This window comes from Giraffa tippelskirchi, chromosome 6 (assembly GCF_054371585.1).
Source record: "Giraffa tippelskirchi isolate mGirTip1 chromosome 6, T2T-mGirTip1v1.2.pri, whole genome shotgun sequence".
In the NCBI taxonomy this organism is placed as follows: domain Eukaryota; kingdom Metazoa; phylum Chordata; class Mammalia; order Artiodactyla; family Giraffidae; genus Giraffa; species Giraffa tippelskirchi.
The window spans coordinates 4,662,980-4,673,640 of record NC_137280.1 but is presented as its reverse complement, the minus strand read 5'-3'; the positions used below and the strand labels follow the sequence as shown (position 1 = coordinate 4,673,640).

General features: G+C 45.1%; 1 protein-coding gene across 1 annotated transcript; it reads right to left on the bottom strand.

Moving 5' to 3' along the window:
- Nucleotides 1-697: 697 nt before the first annotated feature.
- On the bottom strand, nucleotides 698-10,451 carry CA3 (carbonic anhydrase 3). Its single transcript, XM_081496787.1, has 7 exons — nucleotides 10,387-10,451; nucleotides 9,513-9,710; nucleotides 7,132-7,250; nucleotides 5,330-5,422; nucleotides 4,233-4,295; nucleotides 3,206-3,361; nucleotides 698-1,676 (listed from the first exon to the last, which is right to left on the bottom strand). Exons 1-7 carry the CDS (start codon nucleotides 10,418-10,420, stop codon nucleotides 1,557-1,559), a joined length of 783 nt encoding a protein of 260 aa, XP_081352913.1. The 5' UTR covers nucleotides 10,421-10,451; the 3' UTR covers nucleotides 698-1,556.
- Nucleotides 10,452-10,661: the final 210 nt, after the last annotated feature.

Sequence of the window (10,661 nt, the reverse complement as noted above, 5' to 3'; positions counted from 1 at the left end):
CATTACCAAGTACCCAAGTACCCTGAGAGAATCAGCTTGTGTATTACCACTAATTGATGAAACCTCCACACCTCCTAATTTCAAGGGATTTAATTAACACACTCAGTTTGCACTGACCAACCTGGTTTTCCTTCACCCAAGTGGTAATCTATTAAATAACGTTAGCCTCCCAGGACTCTGTCATGTGACTTGACTTCCAGCTTTGCAGGACTCTCCTGACCCAATACCATTCTCATTCCTAAGGGTAATTCAATTATTGCTGCCATTTTCAAAAGTAAGTTAACAGATTAGCCCGTGACGTGATGAGAGTTCATCATGGCTACTAATGGCAAAACTGGACTTTATGTCTAGAGATATTTCACTTTTGAAGGTCTCAAATGTATGGATGTTTGCAGTGTCAGACAGACATCATCTCGATGCGCATTTAAAAATTAATGACATAAAGGCTATAGTCTGACCTGATTCTATGCACCTAACACGGTACTGATAAGGACGCCCTAACCTAACCAGTCTACACGGTCAAGTTTGTGGCTACACATGTCTCTTCTGGCCTGCAGCTCCCTTGGAAGGCCCCCAGGAAATGCTTCGTCCGCTCCACGAGGAATGCAGCTTCCAGTCAAACTCAGAATGAGTCCCTCCAGTTATGAAAACAAACTCACAAAGTTCCCCTCCGCAAAAAACACGCAGCTCGCAAGTGTCTGCATTCATGTCTTTATTAGTTTTGATGATCAGTACAACTGCTTTTACTTCAAATGCAGTCATTCATTCCTGCAAGTTCTAGGAATCGTTAATCCCACCCTCACATTGGAAATATCTCAGAGACATTTTTTACGTTAAGAAGCATGCAAAGATAAAAGTAGTAAAATGAAAAATAAATGGCCCTCCTTCAGGTAAAGAAAAATGTTAGGATAAAGTCAACTATCTTCATGAAGAAAACATTCAAATAATGGGTCAAATTTTTAAAAAAAATTCCTGGTCAGTGTGTTTTACTTTCATTGATAACCAAAACCAGGCAATCTCTACAGCGGTTTTAAATGTTAATAAATGACGCACTTCTTATTGGTTTGTTTAAGGGTTAAAACACATAATCATCTCCATCCTTGATGTTCACAGTCACTTTAATTTCTGCTACAGGATCTGCAGACCCCTCTACACCCACATATAGAAGGACTCACTATTTCTTTAAGATGGATAACGCATCATATGAAAAGGGTAAACAGAAGTTCTGTGAACTTTAAGATGACCCAGAAAGGGTGCCCCGGAGCCACTTTTTCTGTCTTTACTCTCCTCACCCTGTTTCTTCTTCTTCTTTGAAACCTTACTAGAAACGCTACTTTTATAGGAAACGTGATTATCACAGGGGCCAACGCTCTCCCATCAGATCCTGTGACTGTAGCTCTGATTTCCTGGTGATGGCATCTCTCATCTGCTCTGCTCTGTGTGGAGACACGGGGACGGGCCTGGAGCATACCCGAGTCAGAAGCACCAAGAGGAGGCGAGGGACCAAGCTCTGCAGGGCCAGCTTCCTTTCCTGAAGAGGGCGAGCTCCAGCGGCCTCACTTGAACGAGGCCTTCACGACCCTGCCCTTGATGGGCTGCGGGGGGCGCCAGTTCCTCACCAGGGGCACAGGAGGCTCGTTCTCGGCGCTGGAGTACAGGGTGCGCAGCTTGGCCATCTGCAGGCGGGAAGGGGAGCCGTCACACCACGTCCGGGCCCGGCTGGCGCTAAGCCTGCGGCAGAGACACCGCTGGCTTTCTGAAGGAGCCAACCACAAAACCCGTCTCCAGTGTTCAGTCTGGAGTTACTGGTTGCCAGTTTCCAAGTAAGAACAACCTCTTCTTGGTTAAAAAAAAGAAAACAACAACAACCTTTTTCTTCCTTTTGTAGAGGATCACTATGCCCTGTGATTAAAACCTTTTCATCTGGAATTCTGAAACAATTATCTTAATCTGATGAATCCGTCTGAAATCTATCCCTTATGTAAGAGAGGAAGACAGTGTCGCTGCAAATAATAAGCTCAACTGGCCTTCACTGCATAAGTTAATGGAGCCAATTTACATGACTGTAATTTACATGAAGGGAAGCCTAAACAGACAGACCAAAGGCATTCGAAAGCAGACAGAGGGGAGGTGCAATCTCAGATGCTACCCTTGGCTGTGAGGTCATGAGCAAATTACTTAATCTTTCTGAGCATCAGCGTACTTAGCTGTAAAACTGAGGAACTAGTCATGTCCGGCTCTTGCAACCCATGGACTGTAGCCCACCAGGCGCCTCTGTCCATGGGGTTTTCCAGGCAAGAATACTGGAGTGGGTTGCCATTCCCTTTTCCAGGGATTCTCCTGAGCCAGGGATCGAACCCGGGTCTCCTGCATGGCAGGCAGATTCTTCACATTCTGAGCCACCAGGGAAGCCTACACCACACAAGGATGTTCAATCTTTTCCCATCCTCTCTGCAAGGCTGCCTTTATCATCCTATCTGCTAAACAGTCCCCAAACAGTATTTGGGGTTCTCCAAATTAGCAAAGACAATGAGATGGTTGGATGGCATCACCAACTCAATGGACATGAGTTTGAGCAAGCTTCGAGAGTTGGTAATGGACAGGGAGGCCTGGCGAGCTACAGTCCATGGGGTTGCAGAGAGCTGGACATGACTGAGCGACTGAACTGGACTGAATTCATGTGAATCTGAACTAAGTGTTTCTGGAGCACAAGCTCAGGCATTGTTCACCACCACCATCATCTATAAATGTTTTGCACTTAGCCTGGTACCCTTTAGAAGCTGAGTTTTAGAAAGTTAAACAGGCTAATTGTAATTAACCAAGGCAAACTATGAACGCTCCAGCGGTAGAGATTGGGTAAGCATCTATTTAGCAGCTTTATATTTTCAGAGACTTTCACACACACTGTCTACCCTTAGCAATTCCCTGGTGGCTCAGCTGGTAAAGAATCCGCCTGCAGTGGGGGAGACCCGGGTTCCATCCCTGGGTGGGGAAGATCCCCTGGCGAGGGGAAAGGCTACCCACTCCAGCATTCTGGCCTGGAGAATTCCATGGTCAGAGGAGCCTGGCAGGTTACAGTCCGTGGGGTTACCAAGAGTCGGACATGACTGGGCGCCTTTCACACACACACACTTTGCGGTTAGCGCTGGCGTCCCGCGGCTCCCTGCAGACCCTGGAGACCCGCGCCGGCCCGGCGGGCGCTCACCTGGTCGGAGCTGACGGTGATGGGCTCCTTCAGCAGCAGCCACACGATGCACTCCTCGCAGGGCGGCGTGGTGAACGAGCCCTGGTAGGTCCAGTAGTCCCGGCAGGCGGGGAACAGGCAGGACGGGTTGAAGTTGTTGAAGGGCGCCTCCTTGCCCTGCGAGAGAGAGAGCGGGGGTGAGCAGGCGGGCGCAGCACCCGGCATCTCACCTGGGGGAGTTGGGGGGGGGGGCGGAGGGGAGCGATTCCAAAGACAACGGAGAAAACAAGCTTGGGAGCAAATCCGTGTCTTGTAGAAATAAAAGGTGGGTGGGGGGGCAGGTTTGCATGACATGACTTTGGCACAGACATTGTAATATTTTATCCCTTATTCGCTGTCTGTAGAACTATAAATCCACCATTTCTCAAGAAAAAGGATAAACTCATTGTAAACTAACAAATATTTCATAGAAATTAGTTCTGTGATTTCCGATGATACAAAACAGGCTTCTATTTTTATAAAATGTCATCCTCAGAATACTTTACCTGGTGGTAAAACTAAAAGTGATTGACCAGAACAGTCTCAAAGAATTATAAGTGAGTCTCTTAAGTAGAAGAATTTATGTTAAGATTTAAAATACACAGGTGCAATCCAGGAGAGAAAGGGAAACACTAGGACCCAAACCTTTAGTACCTCTGCAAATGTGTAAGAGTGTGTGTGTGTGTGTGTGTCTGTGTGTGTGTGTGTGTGTGTTGGGTAGGGAAATACCACTCAACTTCTCTCTCAAACATTTCATTAAAAATGTAATCATCTGACAGGTTGACTATGAGGATTAAATAAGCTTATGTATGTGAAACTGCTCTAAAACCAACAAGCCATAAAAATATACTAACATAACAGCATTTGCTTTTATTATGGATGCCTAGCATATTCATCAAACAATTTACTAATGGATTTCAGGTGAAAGAAGCACACTTGAAAAATGTAAAAAGAAAAAAATTGACATAACCTGATTTTATGTTCTAAGAGGGAAGATGATACTTTTTACCTTCGTCTTAATTTTGTCCAGTGCATCAAGGAGCAGCTGGAACTCGCCTTTCTCACGTCCTATCTGTAAGAAAAAAAGAGAGAGAAAGAAAACTAACGATTATATTTTCTCTTCTCCATAATTTAGGATTGTCTTAAAAGCTGATTTTAATCCATCCATCTACAACCAGTGTTTATAAATGCCAGAATATATTGCATGAAGCAAAAACATAAGTTTATCCCTCCCCCGAAATTTTAGAGTATGTATTTTCTGAACTAAACTTGGACTCTGGGTCTCTGAAATACAAAACCCCAAAATTACATGTTGATTTACATCTATGTCCTTGACCTTCTCTGTGAAGTCATTCTACTTTTCTTTTTAATATAATTGGAGCTAAGAGGACACAATGTACGTAAAACTAAACCTTTTGTCTTTCTGTTCAGACCCACTCCACTTCCTGTAGTGTTGTGTTCAAGCACTGAAAATGACCCAATGAATTCAGAACATAAAACAAATTAGGTCATTCAAAAAGAAAGAAGCCAGATTTTCACCTCTGGCTTAAAATCTAGATCATGTTACCACTAAATTCATGTGTTAATGACACTAAGTCCTCTCTAAACCAAGGCTGGCTCAACAACACACACATTCCATGTGCTATCTTAGCCTGGGATCATGTGAGTGGTGGCCACCCTAAGCTGAGAGGATGTTCAGCCAGGGACTTGGCATCACAGCGGTTTCCAACACTGGCTTTTCTGGTTTCCACTGCAATTGACGTGGAGCAGCCAGAAAGGGTAATGAATAAGGCTGCCCTTGCCTTCACTGCTGCTGAAATAAGCTCCTTCAAAGGCTCCATCCCCACTGCCCCAACACACACACACACACACACACACCCTGCACCTTCAGAAAATTTAGAAGGGCTAGGGGGACCAAAGTATAGCACAAGGTACTCTTTTAAGGGAGAATAAAACCTTTTGAGCTGATCTTATCGGAAATATCTTGATTAGTTGAATGAATCCTGAACTTCATTCCTCTCTCCCCTATAAATAAAATGAAGTGAAACCTAAGCATTGATAAGGAACTAAACTTTGAAAAAAATATGCACTCAATTTTTACCTTACCTTCAGAAAAACACCAACAACAGCCACTCCATCGGGATGCTTCAGAGCAGTTGCAAAACTGTTATACTTTGTATTCCAGTGAACCAGATGAAGCTGAAACCATAGAACAGAGGTTAGGAGGTACATGCCTAAAATAAGGAAATAAGTGTGAAATTATTCACAATAAACCCAACAATTTTACAGTCTCAGATTGCTGAACACTCTCATAGAATTTGACAGAATTCTAAAAGTTAACATGCGATATTTTGGCAAGACTTTGGCTCAAATAAAAAGTTGTGACAGGTAGAATTGGTGAAATCCAAACTGTCATTAAATCAATTCATAATATTACATTAGCTTTGTATAATATTAGTCCTTTTTCTGATCAAATCAAACACAGAGCTATAAACAGGAATCTGCTAACATTTTAAAGTCACAATTAACTGGGAAGTAGAAGAGGAAAAATAAAGGGACAAATTTTTGGATGTTTTTCATGCCTCTCTTAGCAACAAGCACTCTAGAACCAGTTGGTAACTTATCTTAATAAGGTTAAGGTGCTTATATATGCACCAGTTAAATTAGTCAAAATTTCCACATTGAGTTATACAGAATGGTAAGAGAATACCATAGTTTGTGGCAGCTTAAAAATACTGTCTTCAAGAACAAAACTGTGTGATAATCCCATGTGTCAAGACCAAACTGCAAGCCCTGCCCCTATTGGTAAGGAATATACCAAATTTTCCCCCTTTTGTGGGGAAAGACGTCTGAAAGGCATTCTCAATTTATCCTGTCACTGGCTGTCTGGATGGCCTGCAGAGAAACCGAATGATCACAGGGAAGTACTCTGGGTCTCTCACGGTTCAGTTGAGCTGTTTTGTTAAGTTGAGTTAAGCTTCCTTATGAATCTGCCTGAGAGAGTATCCACAAACGGCTCCGAGGTTGGCTCCTATGTTGACCAGAGCCTGCCTCTGAAGAGTCTGGCAGTGCAAATGGAATTACCCTCACCTCCAGGGCATGTGTCGCCCCTTACAGGCTTGGCTTTATACAGAGAGCATGCTGGAGGCTTGTCTTATTTTCTTGTAATATGATGCCTTGATCTGAGCTGCAAATCATGCGCTTCCTTTAATGGGTTCTCGGGAACAGAGTAGATAGTATCTGCTCGTTTTAAATTGTGTGTATCTATAGCTAGCTATCTCTCTGCTTGCTCAAGTCCACGTATACATATAAAATCACATGCATACCTATACTGACGCACCCCCTTCCTTAAGAGACTAGAGCCTGGGCATCAGCCAGAATTACTAAGTGCTATTTTTAAAGCACCACACTCTCATAAAAGAGGAGGCTTAGAGCACTGGGCAGGATGATGAAGCCAGTCAGCATGAAGCAGAGCACCAGTCTAGCACCACGTACTGTGTGACTTCGTTACGTAAGCTTCTGGCACCTCAGTTTCCTCACCTGTAGCCCATCCCGTAACATGCCGAGAGGACCACATGGGTTAATACCTGCAGGCACTTAATAAGCATTGGCTCCCCTTCTCTTTTCGGTTCCATTCCGAGCCCCGGTTTTATAAAATTATTACTATTAAGCAGCCATTCACTTTCTAAATATAACCTTGCAAGTCTTCAGGCATGACACTAACTCACCTACACTCTCTCTTAACTGTCTAACGCAGAACGTTTGGCAGCTTCCGTTTATGCTAAAACTCCTGCAGCTCTTTTCAGAACCACAGGCTTGAAGGACACGCAGGATGCTCTTCCGCCGTCACCTTTCAGCGCAGGTCTCACTGGGTGAGAGGCAGAGAGGGTCCTGGCAGGTGTTCTTACCTCTGCTGCATACTTGACTCCATCCACGCTGTGCTCTGAGCCATGATCATCCGAGGAGCCCCAGTGGAGGTGGAACTGGCGGAGCCGGTAGGGCGCAGCGAGGGGCCCACCTCTCAGCACTGTGTGTCAGAGAAGCTAGGTCAGCAGTGAGCTCGCGCTTCTTGGACAGAGCCCTGCTTCAGACAGCTACCTTAGAGCAAAGCTTGATGGGCTGGGCTGGCGGTGGCATTCCCAAGGTCACTGGTCTCTTTCTCACAAAGTGAAGCCTTGGGCTGTGTCAAAATAAGTGCTTTCTCTTCTCCGTCTTTCTGATTTTGTTTGCTTGTTTTGTCATATTTGCATGTCAATTTCACACGCATGAAAATAAAATTAAGCCAGCAGATGGGCAATGAAAACAACTAAACCCTAAAATCAAAATCAAAATTTGCTGTGGGCCACTCTGGGGAGAACAGGACAGTTGAGAGCCTGGCAGACTCAGGGTCCAATCCCAACCCCTACCCCTTGCGAGTTGTGTGATCTCAGGCAAGTTGCTAAACTTCTCTGAACCCATTTCTGCATGTCGCCAAAGGTGATAATAATACTAACCTTTCAGAGCTGCTGTGAGGATTAAATGAGATTAAGGACTTTAAACTGCTCATCACAGTGCCTGGCACAGTCGTCACTGAGCAAATGTGAATTCCTTCTCCATGTCTTGCCTCCAACTACACTTTTCTGCAAGACTACAGACAAGAGCTCACACCCACAGCCAATTCAGACTGTGCTTATTCAAATGAGATGGAATGGAAAATTCTGAAGTTTCCCAGGGAGTCAATCAATGCTGACCCTTAAACGAGATGATTCTCCATAGTATGAATGTGAGTTTGCTGTCCAAGTATCTCAACTTGGCACTTAACTCAGTTTCACTTCATTCAGCCTGGAGAGTGATTTAGAAGTTCAAATATTTTCTATAGGATATTGGAAACTATACAGCAGCCATAAAATCAAAGTTTACCAATGTAAGCTAGATCAAAATAGAATTCAGAGGATAGCTATTCTAGAAAAGATAGATCAACTGTTGGTGTTGAAATGGCAGACTGAAAGTCATAGGATAGGTCTCAAGTGATAGAAAGGGACTAGCATGAGCTTGGTCACGTAGCAAGGAGTGTTTGAATTGCATTTTTTCTGCCCATTTTGTCCATTTGATTAATTGCTCTTTGCACTTTTACCATCCACTAGGAACAGTTATAATTCGGTCATGTAAGTCCAATTTATTAGGATGAATCATATGAAAGTGTCAATATTCAATCATATTTGCTTACAAAAAGGCTTCTTCATGTGATCCAACCTAACAGATCCTGTTTAATTTTATTACTTATCCTTCAGAATGGAACTTGACTTAAATGGAGAAAAAAATAACAGATACCAATGAGATAATTATTTAAAGAATATACATTTCTATGATATTCCTTACCTGGAACTTGCTAGTAGGTAGAAATTATAGCAATTACTCTTTAATTACAGGATCACTGAGAATATTCATTCATGTACATCAGTAAGGATAATTTTAACTTTTTTACAAATGTGGTTATAGGAAAACATATATCGTATATCATGTACCAAAACGCTAAAGGTAGATTCTTACCTCATTCACAGTAAAATAAAATATTTCTAATTAGCCTTCTTTTATTTCACTGATTTGCTTAATGGTTATAGATGAAATAGCTTTTTTTAAAACATGCAACTTTTCATTTTCAGTTCAGTTCAGTCGCTCAGTGGCATCTGACTCTTTGCGACCCCATGGACAAATACAAATCAAAACTCAAGGAGAAATTGTCAGTCTTCAAAAACACTCACCAAAATGATTAGTCAGGCGAGCCCCACTGAAGGCTAGTCTTCTTGCTTATACCATGGGTCTGCTCTCTCCCCTGGATCGGCCCCCCCCCACCCACCAGGAGAAGAGAGGACCTACTTGGTTCTTTGCTGTTTCTTGCTCTGTAGGATGGAATCTATGCCACATCTGAGAATGGGAGCCTTGCTCTCCAGGACTTCGTTAAGATGCAAAACCCCCCTCAAGTATAGACCATCAGAGCCCAAAGAACACTCGTTTGGACTCATTACCATCACCTCCCTACTAAGCTTCATTTCAGGGGAACACTGCCAACTTTTAGCTTGGGCATGGGGCCATTTTGGAGCAGCCAGCATGACCGGGGTTAAAGAGTGAGACATTCTTCTTCACTGTATCAATATAATCCTTCAGACGAGAGCAAAGCCAAGTGTCATCTCCATTTTCAGATAAGAAGTGCCCCCTTGTCCCACCGACTCTGTTGCTGTGACATAAATCACATTTTGCCAATACAGCCATTGAGAATGTCCTTGTGTCTCTACCGAGGTGTCATACTTACTTGACCGGTCATAAGTATCATCAAACACAACCCTGCAGGTCTTCCCGTTATTCAGGATGGTCTTGGCAGAGCCCGGGTCATAGGACGCTGTCCATGGCTTCAGGGAAGGGTCGTGCTTGATGTCCTTAGTGTTCAGTTCAATGGGCGACTGGTTCTCTCCCTTGGCATTCGGGTAAAGTTCATGCCAACGGTCAGGACCTAGGAAATCAAATTGAGGGGATTCATTTATCTGGTGGTGCAATCCAAGTCCTCTCTCTAAGTGACTAAACCAGCAAAGTACACGGAGGCTGGACAGTGATTATGAAAAGGTCTTGGATATCAGATTGGGCAATAAAAGCTTGGGGACAAAGACCTGTTCTTAGTTTCGTTAACAGCATACCTCTAAGGCTATATTTAACTCTGTGTATTTCCCCAAAGCGTCCCTGTATTGACTCAAATACAGCCTCAAAGACTTATTTTTGAAGTGAACTTCATCGCATGTTTCACCAATGCCCTCTCCTATCACAGAGCTGGAATCGAACAGCGCTGACCCTAAGTGGGTTTCCGAGCATCTCGTATCCCTTTCCCCACGGGGAGGCAGAAACTGCAGGCAGAGCAGCTCGTACCAACACCAGGCTCAAGAAGAGCTTGCCCAGCCAGTCTCGAGAGAAGGGGACCCCCAGAAGCGGCCCTGGGTGGGTGGGCTTCTCGGTCAGAGGCACTGAGATCTGGGCACGTTACCGGTTCCTGCAGTGGGCATACCAGTCGCTCCAGGAGCCGGAGAGATGAACGCGCGATCAAGGTGAGCCGGCCGGCCGCGCGGGGCCCTAGGGAAGGGTCCGGGGTGGGGGAGCGCCCCCGACCCCCGCGCCCCGGCAGGCCGCCGGACACTCACCGTTGTGGTCGGCGTAGCCCCACTCCTTGGCCATGGCGATGCCGGGCGCTGCCTCCGCTCCCGCCGTGCGTGGCCCGCCGGCGCCCCTTTTATGCCGGGCCCCTCACTCCTGCGTGGCCTTATTAGGTCAGCGAGGGTGGGGCGGGGGGCTAAAGAGACCGGGGTGGTGCTCGGGAGGCGGGCTGGGGGAAGCCAATGAATTCCGCGGGCTGGACAGCTGTCGGGGTGGGGGGAGACGGGCCCCCGCCCCCTGACCCTGGAAGGGGGGCTCCCTC